Source organism: Diadema setosum, chromosome 10, assembly GCF_964275005.1.
Source record: "Diadema setosum chromosome 10, eeDiaSeto1, whole genome shotgun sequence".
NCBI lineage: Eukaryota > Metazoa > Echinodermata > Echinoidea > Diadematoida > Diadematidae > Diadema > Diadema setosum.
The window spans coordinates 38,477,646-38,493,101 of record NC_092694.1 but is presented as its reverse complement, the minus strand read 5'-3'; the positions used below and the strand labels follow the sequence as shown (position 1 = coordinate 38,493,101).

The following is a 15,456-nucleotide window of genomic DNA, read 5'->3' as shown; positions in this document are numbered from 1 at the left end:
TCTCAGAATCACTACCTCAAATTTATGTGGTTGGTGTGAGCAAAAAGGAGTCCAACGGTAATGTTGACTTGATCCCAGCAAAAACAAACTTGGCCGTTATCTCTGTTGTATGTAGACAACTGACACATACACTATTAAAACGATTCACAAATACCCCACATTTGGGACAGTGTGATTCAGTAGCGATGAGAAAAATGGCATAATTTCTTTTACATTGAAAGATTTAGGAAAGATTGGCAAATATAAGAGAAACCCATCGTAGTAATATGAACCTCCAGTAAGATGTTGGCACAGAACAGTTGATGAGGTAGTCTCTGTGTGTGCATTGTTGTAATCAAGTCTTATGATGTGGTCAACCTGTGCAAAAATCCGCCATTCTATCCATGATTTGCTCACATTAATCCAATCTAGGGCTGGTGCCGAGAGGCTGAGGACTGGAGACCCGAGAGCTACCAAGACCTGGACCAGCTTCCCTGCATCATGGTCCTAGCGGGCAAGAACCTGGCCGGGGAGACCATGCCCAAGTGAGCTGCGTTCACACCTGCAGTTTTGATTTTTGTTTTCATCATTTTTGTGTACCACCCTTTGCTCTTTATGATATGGTACGCCATACATTTTTTGCTGGTTGCAAATTCTTAAGGTCGAGAGATATTTACAACTTGCCAAAATACTTCTTCCAGTGACACAAATGCAATTTATGTTGTCTCAAAGGTTTTTTGGTCGGCACAGAGTTATTCATTTGTGATAATTTTCTTTTGTTACCTACTTCATTGATAGAGTTGATACTGAAAATCATCTTTGTGAGTGACAGTAAAATACTCCGCATAGTATCATTTGATATCTCTTTTCTTTATTCATTTCTTATGCAAGATCATTGAAGGTCATTGACCTTCGACTTGTGAACCATGGAGCCTGTGACCTCACGACCCTGGAGCAGGAGCTGGGTTTGGGCTGTACGTACGTGACTTCCTCATCCGTCTCCTCCGTTGTCACGGTGACGGAGGACAGCGATGATGATGAAGACGACATGGAGGATTATGATGAGGATGGAGTCTTTGAGGAGCGGGGGGAGTACGGGGCGGCGGGGTCTCCCCCTCTTCTCATTGATGTCTCCTCCCAGGGAGCAGCTGATAATGGATCGTGCAAGTCTGGTGAGATGGAGATGATGTAGATGAAATGATGGCAGGTTCCCATTTTCATAGATTACTTCCAGGGGCCCGTATCATAAAACTTGTCATCAGTGACAAGTTGTCATAGATAGGATTGTGACAAGCTACTGAAATCCTTACATCTGATTGGCTGAGAGCAAATTTGTCATAGAAATGTGGCAGTTGTCACTGATTTTATGAAACGGGCCCCAGGAGAATAATTAGAAGTAATTCTGGTGAACATTGAAATGATGCCTACAAGGTGATGAAAGCATTGGTATACCTACCACATAAAAGTTGATATTCATCACTGCCCTACTTTGGCAAAGGGACACAAGTGACATTTTCATGGATATTGACTTTTTTATTGATATGGCATATTTGAGACATGCTCTATTTAACTGAAAAACCAAAAGTTACAATTTTGGCCCATTTCTGAGATATTCGGGTGGCAAAAGGAAGCAAGTGCACAAAATTGCTTGAAAAAAATTGGCAAAAGGAAGCAAGTTACAACCTCATGATATGATTGCCCCTTGCTTCCCTTTGCCAAATCATTTATATTTACACACAATCTAAAATACTTGGGCAAAAGGGAGCAAATAACATCCTTATGATATGATTGTCGCTTACTTCCTTTTGCGATTTTTTTATGTTTGTTACAAATCTATAATACTTTGGAAAAAGAAAGCAATTATAACATTCCCATGATATGATTGTCACTTGCTTCCTTTTGCCAGATTTTTCATGTTTGCTAAAAATCTGAAATACTTTGGCAAAAGGAAGCAAGTTGCAACCTCATGATATGATTGTCTCTTGCTTCCTTTTGCCAAATTTATTGCGCACAATCTAAAGTACTTCGGCAAAAGGAAGCAAGTGACATCCTTATGATATGATTGTCACTTGCTTCCTTTTGCCAATTTTTTATGTTTGCTGACAAATCTATAATACTTTGGCAAAAGGAAGCAAGTTACATAATAATGAGTTTCTATGGGAATATCAAAATTCTTCGAATTGTCGTAAATGCATGGCCATATTACTTGCACGAATACCACCATTTTTTCTCATCACAAATTTCCATGTTGAAGGGCCTACCCAAAAACATATTTTCTTCATTTTGTACTCGATGTCACTTGCTTCCTTTTGCCAAAATAGGGCAGTATAGTGATGATGATGATGATGACAAAAATGATATGATAATGACGATGATGATAACATATGATGGTGATGATAATGATGATGATGATGGTAATAATGAAAATGATATTATGATAACGATGATGATGATGATGATGATGATGATGATGATGATGATGATGATGATGATGATGATGATGATTATATGATGATGATGGATGTGAAGATACAAATGTAACTGATGTAAGTTGCTGCTGTAAGTGCTGCAGCTGATGGCTCATAGTGTGTTATCATGGATGATGGTCATAACAATGATGACAATTTTAAGTCATGCGAAGGATTTGGTTTCTTCACTTTATTTGTGACAAATAATTGCGGACTTCCTTTTAATGTCATAAGTAAGCTGCAGAATAAAATCCCATTAATCAATGTAGCCAAGTCAACCACAAAGAGCTTATATCAGTGGGTAATTGGTACTTGATATCTCTTTTAACTCATAATCCAATCCTCTGGCCCATTTTCTCCTCTTTTTGTTGTGTAGACAACATGAGCAGTGCAAGGTCCACTCCAAAGTCATTTGTGATGGACACCTCTCAACCATCATCATTGGGTACAGGACAGTTGCCTGGCAACCGTCCAGCCCTGAGTCCAGGGATGCACCTGAGCTCCCCTCCCCCTTCCGTCACCCCGTCAAAATCCAGCTCACCCCTCCCTCCAGTCGCAGAGCAACGCTCCTCCAACACCCACCTGGCATTGGGAGAAGATGAGGGTGTGGCCGGAAACCATGGCGACGATGAGGATGAGGCGAAGAATGCTGGAGAAGGAGATGGAGAGGATGAGATGGAGGTCACCCCAGCACCGAGTGGAGATGTGGGTGTGACCGATGGGCGTGGCCAGGGAGAGAATGGAGATCACCCATCCCCTCCCACAATCATCCTCTCACGTTCCGTCCTTGACATTTTACACAAGAAATCCAGCCAGGTAAGCAAGGATGTGTTTTCTGAAATTTTCATCAGATACTCAATTTTGAAAGAGTAAAAGCTCTGAAGAGAAGTGACTGAGTGCATTAATTGACTCGCGAAATGAAGGATTCATAATAAAGCCTTTTCTGTCTTACATATACCTACAATATTTGGTCATAAAATCAGGATCTTGATAGGACGAGGAACGAATGGAGTATGAAGTGTAGAGACCTCTGTAACAAATCATTAAATATGATGTACATACCTGTATTCTTTGTGAGGTTTGAAAAATTTCAAAAATGCTATGCGTAACATGCAGATGAGTGATTCTTTATCTTCCCCATCTCACCAGTTTAGCTCAATAGTAATGATAATCAGTTCTCTGATGATGTCTTCGCAGTGCTGTCAATATGCCTCCAATTCTGTGATGCTTTTCAAAATCTACTGGTAATTACCCGTTGCAGTGCCTCTTCTTATCCAAAAATCTCTCTAACTCAAACGGGCATGTGCTTTTGAATTTTACCTCTCAGCACACACCCTCCATAGCCACGCTACTACCGAGCCCTGATTCCACCTGGTCCGGTGCCCTCAGGCCCCCGCTAACAGAGGACTCTGGTGAGGCCAAGAGTGCCTACTACCGGAAGTGGACGGAGCCCAAGGCGCAGCACTATGACTACGAGAGGAGCGAGGGGAGCGCAAAGTATCACCCACGGAGACTGCTCCTGTATGGACCCTCACAGGTAACGGGTGTTAGCCCTTTCTGCGCCACGGACTGTGGATAGTGTGTACAATGCTATGGGGTTTTTAGTGCCAATCAGCACTCAAGGTACAAGGGTTGAAGGGTCAAAAGACAGAATGGGTAAATAACCCGTTGAGGACGGACTGATTTTGCTACAACACACATTTTCCATAGACACTTGCCCGAGTATACTCTGGACTCGTCCTCCATGGGTTAACATGGAATATATCATTGTGAGGAAGTGTTCGTGAATTTTGCAGGATTTAACTCAGGCACTAATTAAAACATGAAGACACTTTGTTCACTATAAACTTAGGCTGTTGCTAGTCATAACAAGGTTTGTTTGTTTATTTATTTTTTGTTTTACCTTCAGAGATGTTGACATATAGTTCATGTTTGGTCAAAAATGAAATGTCCCGTTTCACCTGGTGTAATGAAAGACTTGTTTCTCCCAATTTGTTCACATTCATTCCTAGTTTATTTCATGTAAATGTTGGTTTGAATTGGCAAATTTGAGCAGGTCAAACAAAGAAGAAAAATAGTTGGTGAGAGGTCCTACAACTGTAGGTTTGAAAAGTTGGGTTCTTTATGCTTTGTCTGTGGAAAATAGGAGGATACATGAGCCATTCAAAAAATGAAAATACTGTTAAAATACGAGTGGTCCAAAGTTTATCTCATTCCATCCTAATTGTAATTGTAGTTTGTTTGTTTGTTTGTTACGGTTAAACAACAATATTTGGAGTCTAGGTATGTTTGTTTGTTTGTTTTGTACAGGTAATGCAGTGATAGTTTAAAGGTCCAGTGTATCTTTGGGAGCAGTGATTTCAAAAATGTTCAAGATATCACATTTGATGCATGTGTGTTGTCTGTTGTATCACAAAACATCCTACCGTATAAAATTTTCGCAATAAAGCCTAAAATATATAAAGGAGATATCACTATTTTTCCCAATAAACTGTAACTGTAGACATTTTAGTCTGGAAACAGTTTTATCATAACTACTGTTCACGTTTTGTGTATTTAACAACACTTAACATCTATTATACCGATTCAAATTTTTTCAATGGTTGTTTTAATCCCTAACTAACATTTTAGAATTATTTAAAAGCACTAATGCTAGGTTTTTGTTTCATCTGCAAATTGTAAATTATGCCTGTAAGTCTTGATTTGTTTGTTTTTGAAGGTTGGGAAGACGGGAGCTTACCTCCACTTTGCCCGCGTCCTCCTCCGGATGCTCATTCGTCTCCAAGAAGTGGAAGTCTTTGACGAGTCTGACCTGGACGTAGCCCCCACCCAGCAGTGTGCTCTAGGAGTGATGGGCGACCCCCAGGGGTCAGGGGTCAGCAGGGTTAGCCAGCTGATGTTTGATGAGAGGCTGCTTGAGGGTCGTTACCGTGGACACAGCCCCATCTGGAGCCCCACCAGACAAAGTGGAGGTAAAAAAAAAAAAAAACAGAAGAATGTTTATTAATCAAATCCTATCTTGAAGTGACTTGGGAAAACAGATAGCAAAAAATCTTTGGACAAGGATCACAGTGTTTGTTCTGCTGCTGTCAAAACTACCCATATTTGTTGAAATGTGTGAAATGCCAAATGAAATATAGTAGTAGTATTAGAAAATATAGTATATATATAGTAGAAATATAAAGATAAAAAGCATGTAAAGAGAGAGAACAGATATACAGAGAGAAAATGGATATAAAGAGAGAGAGGATGGTAGAGGTTAGATTGAAGGGACAACTGAGATGAGGAGAGAAGGCTGACCTTTAACCTTTTCTGTGCCATTGACCTTGGACAGTGTGTGAAAGGTTGTGTGGGGTTTTCAATGTCAATCTGCACTCACAGCATACATTGTACAAAGGATTTACTGCCCCTGCTTCTCTTTCTATTTCAGTCTTTGCTGGTCTAGAGAGAGAACGAGATTTCACAAGGCACACCACGTCCATGCGTCTGACCAAGTACAGTGCTCACAATGCATTTCACCATTGTGACCAGTGCCAGCACTATAAGGACGTAACTGCCACTGAGGTAAGAAAGAAAAGTATAACCACTAGTTTGTATAATGGCCACTGCTTCTGCATTCAAACTTATCTCCAGATGGGAAGGGGGGGGGGGGGAGGGGATCCGGGGGGGGGGGGGGGGGGGGGATCCAGCGATGGGGAACTCCCTCCTTCACTCTCCATGTGTGAAGACTTGAGGAGAAAACCATCTCCAGCCCAGACCTGTCAAACTTGTCTTCTTCCTGGAGAATTCTGATGGAGTATGTTGTCACATGCTTGCACTTTTGCACAATATGAACAACTAGTCTTGTCACAAGGCTGTAAGCTTTATTAATCTATCAGGTCCCAGAAACCATTCAGTATTTCTCTGGTTTGCTGTTGTATCTTCGTGCTCCAATTTTTCATTATTATTATTATTAATATTCATTGTATTTTGTGTGTGTGTGTGTGTGTGTGTGTTGTAGAATAAAACAAAAATCTTTTTCATTTGAGTCCTTTGTTGTTCATGCATGATTCTTACTTTTCATAGATTGCTGAATTTTCAATTTATTGCTTTATTTAAAGGTGATTCTCAAATTGGCAACATATTCTGTTAAATGAAACAAGGTCAACTGTGACTGCTTGGCTGATGACAGATAAATGAAGATGTTAAACAGACAGATATCTCCTAGACTTGGAGACAAGTATGAACACCAAGATCATGCAAGTGGGATTCTAAAATGCTGTACCCGTTCTAAAAAATAATGATAATAAAAATAAATAAGGCAAGGAGATTGGGGTATGTCAGTTACTTTCAAGATGGTTGATTCTACAGCCCAAACAGCCAGGATGTACCAGTTTTCATCACTTTCAAGGTCAATATCTGCTTGATTGCACCAGTTACCTGAGAGAAAAATTGAGATGCAATTATTGGTTTTAAAGCTAATGAGGAACAAGTCCATTATACATGATAAAGTTTATGTTTCCATTTTTGCCAGGCAAGAGAAACAAAAGCTTACAGTGTCCAACTCAACACTCGTTACTATGGCGAAGTAGAGATGCAGTTTGTGATTCCGGCTCAGCAGGAGAAGCACTTTGTCTTTGTCCAGCACAGCGGTCAACTGTCCAGCATGGTTTTACCCACCAAACAGGAACAGGTCAGCCATTGGTCACTTTTGTCCCCTACTTTGGGTCAGATGACCACAGGCTAATAATCTGCCTTGGTAGTCATCCATAGCAGGGCTACATAGTATGTACCATGAGGATAGTACAACTGTATATGCCAATTCAATGTTTCTTTACTGATTGCTTCAAATAATTGTCTAATGGGATAATCAATATTATGGTCAACCCTAAACCTCTCTACCACTGAATTTTATTTGTTTGGTAGATTCAGCAACATTAATTTCTTTCAAGTCTGCTGGTAATTTGATTGCAGTTGAAGAAAGTCTTCATGCAAATGAAACATAGGCCTACGTAGTATACTACATAATGTACGACTTTGAAAATGCTTTCTATAATTTTGAACTGTCACATCATCATCTATATGTCATCCATGATACCACACTGCAAATCGCTAACAGCAGCAGTTACAGTGAAAGGTTTAACTGTTATGAAAATCATACACCCACGTGGACTTGACTTGTAGTGAACCCTAACTGGAGGCATAGGAAAAAGGAATCATCGATATAGTAAAAATGTGTACTTTGGCGCATACATTGTGTATATGTTTGATTTTGTCTTTATGAACTTTCTTTTCATACATACCCCATTATCCTCCAGGGCCCGAACGCGGTCAAGACCCCAATCTTCATGCCGTCTTTCGGCAGGCAGGAACAGGCTCTGATTAACATCTACCATGCCATGGAGGGCAGCAAACATGTCCATGTCATCGTCTGCAAACAGAAGGACGCCCTCGCTTACGAGAAGCAGTGGCCCAATCACGTTCTCCTCATCCTGCCAGTTGTTGCCAACGAGGCGGGACCTGGTAAGTGGGATGGGAAGGGAGGTGACGTGAATGTAGACCGATATCAGAGGTCTTTTGTCAGATCATCTGCGTAACTCGGAGGAAGAACTTTAACAATGTTTCAGTCATGATCATCCATTTCTTTTCTTTTCACGATTTCTAAATGCTAAATGTTCTTTCAGAAATGTAGGCTTTCACTTTGAGACAGCTGCAAAACATTCAATACAATGTTGGACTGCCAGTATATGACTCGTTTGTGAGAGATCTCCAAACTAGGGTTTAAAGATATCCTATGCCCATGCCCAGTCATGTGTATCATACTTTTTACCCCGTTGAAGACAGTTTGATTTTGCTACAATTATTATTATTATTATTATTTATTCGGCATTTTCAAAACAATACAAGTGATAACAGAGAAACAGAATAAACAAACAAAACACATGAAAACAAAGTGTCAGGCTTTCCCTGTAGAGCTTCCCAAAGGAGCTGGGTTGGAAAAAAGCAATCAAAATCACTATGACCCTTGGGCCTCTCCAACCAACTTAAGGAAGCACATCAGGGAGTTGTTGAACATAAAAGAAAAGAAATAATACAATTTGAATTAAGCGTGTACACCAGATGGATTTTTTTCTTCAAACAAGCTAAAACTATTTTGGCAAATGGGTATACCACACGCATTTCCCACAGACACCTGCCTTTAATAGTATACTCGGGACTCGTCCTAAATGGGTTAAGATTGCACATTTGTAACTACCACCAAGTGTTATTCATACAGTTAAGGACTGACATCATAGTAGATTGGAGATAAGATTTCATTGGAATATATGATGCAGGTAGTAAAAGAATCTTTCATGGCCTTTTTCAAATGAGACATTTTTCAAGAGCCTTGGGCTGAAGATATATATGCTGCTTTTCAATTTGTGTTTCCATCAGGAGCTGCAAAGTATTTCATCAAGGAGCTTGCCACGAGGAATCTGGAGCTGGAGAGGAACAGGCAGAGTAAGCTTGGTCTCCAACCAGACATCGTTTGGCCTTTCATCATGGTGATGGAGGATAACTGTGTGACGTGGAGAACACAGACCGGGTCAGGAGACCACACAGAGTGAGTTTTGTGCACCTTCTCCTTGGTTCTGTAGATCACTTTAACTCTTTCCATACCAGCGACTTTGTGCAGTGATTTTTTTTGTGTGTGTCAAAAGCATCCAAAGGGTGAAGGGGCAGCTTCTCACCGCTTTCATTCTTAACCGATTTCCGCTTTCTTCCGTGGACGAACAGAATTTTTTGAGACAAGTGTGTCCAAAACTACATTGCTTCTTTCCACAATGATAGTTCTTATCTGTGAGGTACATATATGGGTCATTACAAAACCCACACTGTAGGCCTGCTACTCAACAGGTTTAGGAGGTTACATTCAAGGAGACCAGTCTGACTTGTTCTAAAAGTGATCGGTTGACGTAAAGACTTGTTGGTGTTTTACTTCTGTCAGCTCCAAAGTGTCAACATGAGCAGAATAGAGGTTTCTTTTTTTAAATTTCTATTGTACATATGTGTGGCTGTTAAAATACCTTGTTATTGAATATATGATGCAATATTTGGTACCCTTGGGTACCAAATGAAAATTCGCCATTTTGTTGAATTAATTATTTTTTTTTCAGCGCTGTACCCCGGCTTACCAAAAAATGTGTCGAAATATTTTTTAGTATTATTATGCACAAAAATGTTTTCTTATTTGTGATTATGCAACAATTAATGCATGCAAGTGTACTTCGAAAAACACCTATGGTGCTAGTTCATTGCTACGACTTTGCCGTATCCGAAATCGGAATCGGCGTATCTGAATTCGGATATGCATTATAAAATAATGGGCATGAGATGGCGCTGTACAACACGGTACCCCGGTGTACGGCGTGCCGAATCATATACTGAAATCATATGCTAAGAACATTCTATTTTCACATTAACAAATTGGTCTTTCATATACACTTCCCTTACTTCTGTATGGTTTGTACATTTGCAGTGAAAAGGTGATCCCTCTGAAGACGGTGATGGAGACGATCGAAGACATCCCGGATGTTGAAGCGTACACTGCCCTCGGAGTTGGCCAGTGGAACAGCCATTCGACAGCCAGTCAGCGGTCTTCTGGTGGGGCCAACGTGGCATCTCGCTCACACCTACACAACATGATCTTCTTGAATGTGGACAGGGCTCGAGACGTGGACTACGGATTCAACAGGTGAGGTCGACTTCTTCTCTGATGTCCTGCCAATACCGTGTTTTGAAATGACTACTGGTACCATACTCTGTAGGTCTTGATAGCGTTGGTATTGGTTTTGTTTCCCTTACTCCTGCCCCCCCCCCCCCCCCTAACATGTTCATGCCAAAGCCTCAAAGACCCAGCAACATAGGGAGAATGTGAATTCAGAAATATATTTGGAAATCTCTGTAACAAATTGTGTACAGCTTCTTACGTGGCACACACACAACCAAAGAATCGTGACTGGAGTTGAAAGTTACCAACAAGTATTATTATGTCCAAGTACAGACAGTCACTGATGGATAATTTTGTTCTAGCAGACCTGTGGTTGTTATGGTTTTTTATTTACCCTGATAGGGAGCAAATGAAGATCAATTCAGCTGTGCTAACCTTCCCATAACATAATCTGCTAATGAGCAGCATCATAATGCAGATTCATACTCTTCTATATTCTTCTTCTTCTTCTTCTGGTTAGGTCTGCCTCCTTCAACAAGCTGAAGATTCTTGCGGACCCTGTAGCATATATATCATATAATCATAAATGTGCTTCGCAGCCAGCATGTACAGTGTTTTAAACATTATCTTCAGGAGTTTAGGATAGAGATGATAACACACACACACACACACACACATTGTACGCGCACACAAACTGCACCTGTCATGAATTCTAAGGTCAGATGTTGAATTGGATGGGAGAGATCTTTTCACATTGTTTGTTCTTATTTTGTGCCCTAGGTTCTTTGATGCTGACATTGACTTCAACCTGAAGCTGGCGTCCGAGGGTCACATCCTGCTCCGTTTGGTCCAGTTCTCGGTCATGGTGAAGTCTATTGAGGCCAACAGTCTGGCCCACTTCAAACCCCAGCCCCACCCACATGCCCCCTCCCCATCCTCCTCTTCCACCTCCTCCACCCACCACCACCACAAGAAGCACCCCAGCAGCCATTCCATCTCCCCCTCCTGCTACGTGCGCGCCCCCGACAGCGAGGAGATGATCCCCCTGACGGCCCCGCCCCAGTTCCTCATGGAGCGATTCCTGGAGACCATGGGTGAGAAGCGCATCTTCCCGTCGGCCGTCGACAACACCGAGAGTCCGGTCCTGGCTGTGGACTGCTACTTCAATCTTGGATCTCGCATCGCAGGTCTGTATGAGGTTCCTTTCTCTTGTATATAAATTTGCAAACTTTCGTAGATTCCAAGGCATTTACTAGTATTCCGAAATTGCCAGTTAGATTCTAATGCACTTTTACAGTGACTACTTTCAGAGACAATTATCATGGCAATATTCATTGTAGACAATTATCACCAAAGAAGGTAACTGGTGCCTATATAGTGGTCCCGGACATGAGATCTTTGTAGCAGCATGAAGCATGTTAGAGTAGGATCTGTAGAAGTTATCCACCCCCATGATTGCTGACAGATGCTCAGAAATTATCCAGTAGTTTTGAACAAGTGTCCATGGCAACGATGCCACACCTCTCATCTCTCTCTCCCCTCTATGTCCTCTTCCTCCTCCTCCCCAGTCCACTTTGTCTCCTCTCGTCAGCAGCCTCCAGCAGAACTGGTGGAGCAGACCCGCTTCAGTGGACTTCTCCTCTTCATGTGCCATTCAACCATGGAGGGAGAGTTCCTCAAGCAGTTCAAGTTCATCAATGGTGAGTTTGGAGACGGTAGCTAAGCAACGCCTGAGAAGATTAGCATCACTCTTCTTCGTGATGGAATATGCTTTAGTAAAAGTCTGTACTACCTCGAACCTTAGTCTTCTGGCCACTGTTTTCATCTTAATACGTAGCAATCACAAGTGGCATTTACTGTAGGCCTATATGTGCAAATTTTCACAATGGCTTTATTTTTGTGAATTTTGCAAATAAGCTCTTGATTGCAAAAGTGGCAGTGCTCAAATATATTGACAAATCGGAAAACAAATATTTGCCCTGTATGCACTGTCCAAAGCCAGCGTATGTGTACTGATTTGTCAGTTGATTACCAGTACATTTATTAGTACAGTATGCACTTGCTGGAGCTAAATGCTACTTGATATTGGGCCCCCTGCTCAAATCCTAGGAAATAGCACTTTTCTTTTGAGAGATTTAATCTCATTTCAAGCAATGTGTTAATAAAACCGTTTGTTTGAGAAGTCACACTTTCTTCTGAGCATTTGGGATATTTTCGTGTTCAAGTATTATGCAAATGAAAAGATCCCAAACTACCAAATGAAATGGCAGAAATGTTTGATCAACTGCCATTCGCCAAAATATCTGTGTATACAGTAAGATATTGGTGTGTAGAGTAATACAGCTGTTGTAGCAACAACCAATCAGGAGTTAGAATCAAAGTTGTTAACAATAATTTTGAATAGTGTGCAGACCTCTTCCTAAAGTAGTCCCCACATATTCACAGTTCTCTTTCTCTGTCATAGGTATCAATTTGCAGGCCGTGAAACAATAACATTTGTAGGCCTATATAGGTACCCATGAAATCCCATTAAATGGCACTTGTATGTACACCTGTATATCTTTAACCCATTGGAGACTAGTCCTGAGTATACTCAGGCAGTTGTCTATGGGAAATACATATCATATAGTAAAATCAGTTGGTCCTCTGCAGGTTAAGTTTCTGGACTTGGTTTGAAGGAAGCAAAGTTTGATTACGGTAACCGTTACATTTTTACATGTAGCCAGTTTGAAGCAGCTTGACATGAGATTCTTCCACCATTAACACCTTCCAGGAGCCAGGCTCTGCCTCATCAGCCTGGACCGTAATTCCCTCCGTCGTCAGGTGGTTCGTCTGGACCTCGAGGAGCAGTGGCGATTCCGTCTCCGGGACGAGTTCCAGACCGCCAACGTCGCCGTGGACCAGCCGCTCTTTATGCTCACTGGCCGCCATGAGGAGGATCGCTCGTAGGTTAGACCCGCTGTGTGCTTCAAATGACGATTGGCACAGAAAACCCCATAGCGTTGTGTACATTGTCCAAGGTCCCTAGCACACAAAGGCTTAAATGAGATGTTCTCCACTTCTCAGCACAGATGGCGCTCTTTTTGCCCTGTTTGCGCTAGCTCTGCTATCATGGCCTGCCTTTATTCTGCCATTCTGACAGGTTGTTCTTGAGAAGACTGCTTTGCAGCGGACATCAAGTCTGGTGTTAGACTCGCCAGTTGTAGTCCGTTAATCTAGAATGTGTGTTCAGTAATAAACAGTATCACACATATAAACAGAACTACATTTACCCAGGTAATCATATCACTGTAGATGTTTTATCATAATCAGAATTAAAAAAAAAAAAAAAAATCTTCTCAAAATACTGTACACTGTATGTGTAAGAGCTGATGGTATTTTTCTCTGGCCTATAGAGGGCACTTGCCAAGTTTTCAGATACATCAACTGTTCATAATGTCATAAGGGTGTGAACATAACTGAGAATTTTGATGCGTTGTTGGGAACTTGGCCAATAAGCCAATTCATTTGAGAACATTTAGTGATTTGTGTCAGTTGTTATTGCTATAAATGACATGAAAATAGATCAAGTTTCTCAAACCGCCTGACAGTTATCATAGAGCTATAAAGGGATTCATCTCTAGCTCACTTAAAAAAAGAAGTCTGTCATTTCAGGGTGTGGTTGGTGGTAACTGTTAGAGAAGAAAGCAGGTAAAATGCTAATGTAGGTTTTTTGGTGCTCCTTACTTATAAATGTTTCAGTGTAATACTTTGAGAAATTATGTATTCATGCAGACTGTTGTCATGGGATCCCACTATTTTTAATCAGTATTATTGCATATTGGCCACCTTGTATAGAGACTCTCAGTCTTCTGTGTTTGTAGAAATGACAGATTTGCTGTTTTTTTTTTTTTTTTTTATCTATTCAACGTGGGGAGTCTCTTTCCCTGCTGTAAAAAATTATCATAATTACCTTTTTTTTCTTGGTAGTAGTTACAAATGATTGTTTGTCTTTCTATAACACTCTATAGAATTGATAGAATGGCTGGTATTATGCCATCTTAATAAGTAAAAAGGGGTACCATGATTTGGTGGAATTTTGTAATCTTTAATTTCTGTCTTGTGTGTTATTGATTGTGACAATGGACACAGGAGTGGGGGAGTGCAGCGTGTGCAAGTCTATGTGTCATAGGTTTTAAATTGTACCGACAACTTTGTTTGGCACTCCAATATAATTACTTTCAGGTAATTTGATCTTTTTTTTCTTTTTTTTTAAAGAAAGTAAAACAGGAATACAGTGTGCAATGTAGGACTACATTATGATGCTCATCTTCACATTATGAAAAATGAGTGCTGCTTAAACCCAAATTTGATGTATCAAAGATTGTGTCTTACTATTGCTATGATAATAGTAATCATACATTTTTGTGCAGTTCAAATTATGAGGTCTCTCAGCCTTAAGGATTTTAACAAAGGAATAAAAACTGAGAGGGTATTAAAGTAACTCATTCAAGCCAAAGATTGCATTCTACTCCTTGATACAGTAGATTCTATGATACATATCAGTACAGGTTTCTATGGAAGTACAAAGTATCAAGCCCAAAGTCAAATATGGGAAAGCAATTGAAGCTAAAACTTTAGGTCTGACAAATTGGACTACCAGTAGATACAGTAGGTAAGAACTGTATTCACGTATGTGGTTAAGTGTGTGTTAGTAAGACCATTTTTAAAAGCTTTTAGAGTTTAAATCTAAAAGATAGTACTCGGAAAGACTCAAAATTCATCTTCCACAATTTGGAATTTGCTCGCCAAATATCGGCAAGCTCTACCAAAAAACTTGGCTGGCTGATGCTAGTTTGTCAAGATAATGAGTTTATTAGTAGTATTTTGAGATCAAAATGTGAAATAATAGTCAGTATATCGACTTTTATTTTTGAAGTGCCAACCCATTTAGTTGTGAGTATATAGAATGGTGCTACCTGTAGTACATGGGGATTGAATTGTGTCCAAGCAGTTGCATTGAATTGCATGCAGACTCATTCACAATGGATACCACTGTGGCCCAATATATTGTACTTGATGTAAAAAATTATGTAGGCATATTTGTACATTTCAGAGCAAAAATCAACAGTTCTACATGGCATACAAGACCTATGTTTTGGCTTTAACTAGTATAATTTTTAGTTTCCACACAACAAGAGTGATAGTTAACAGCTATTGAGAGGTTACAGGCTTCTATACAATTTATGTATTATACTAGAGCCATGCTTTTCAACTAGTGGGCAGCAATGTCAGCCACATATAAGATAAGATCAGATTCGTATTCAGGCTTACTGGGCC

The 15,456-nt window shown here is 40.5% G+C and overlaps 1 protein-coding gene across 1 annotated transcript in view; it reads left to right on the top strand.

Annotated features, from left to right (window-relative positions):
* LOC140233690 (GREB1-like protein) overlaps nt 1-13,189 on the top strand; it is a 44,280-nt gene extending 31,091 nt beyond the window's left edge. The window contains exons 19-31 of the mRNA XM_072313790.1: nt 412-524; nt 871-1,151; nt 2,824-3,263; nt 3,775-3,984; nt 5,167-5,419; nt 5,878-6,011; nt 6,961-7,119; nt 7,745-7,949; nt 8,862-9,030; nt 9,946-10,161; nt 10,918-11,324; nt 11,706-11,837; nt 12,911-13,189. Of these exons, the coding sequence (XP_072169891.1) occupies nt 412-524; nt 871-1,151; nt 2,824-3,263; nt 3,775-3,984; nt 5,167-5,419; nt 5,878-6,011; nt 6,961-7,119; nt 7,745-7,949; nt 8,862-9,030; nt 9,946-10,161; nt 10,918-11,324; nt 11,706-11,837; nt 12,911-13,086 (2,895 nt within the window). The 3' untranslated portion in view covers nt 13,087-13,189. The remainder of the gene's footprint in view (nt 1-411; nt 525-870; nt 1,152-2,823; nt 3,264-3,774; nt 3,985-5,166; nt 5,420-5,877; nt 6,012-6,960; nt 7,120-7,744; nt 7,950-8,861; nt 9,031-9,945; nt 10,162-10,917; nt 11,325-11,705; nt 11,838-12,910) is intronic.
* Nucleotides 13,190-15,456: the final 2,267 nt, after the last annotated feature.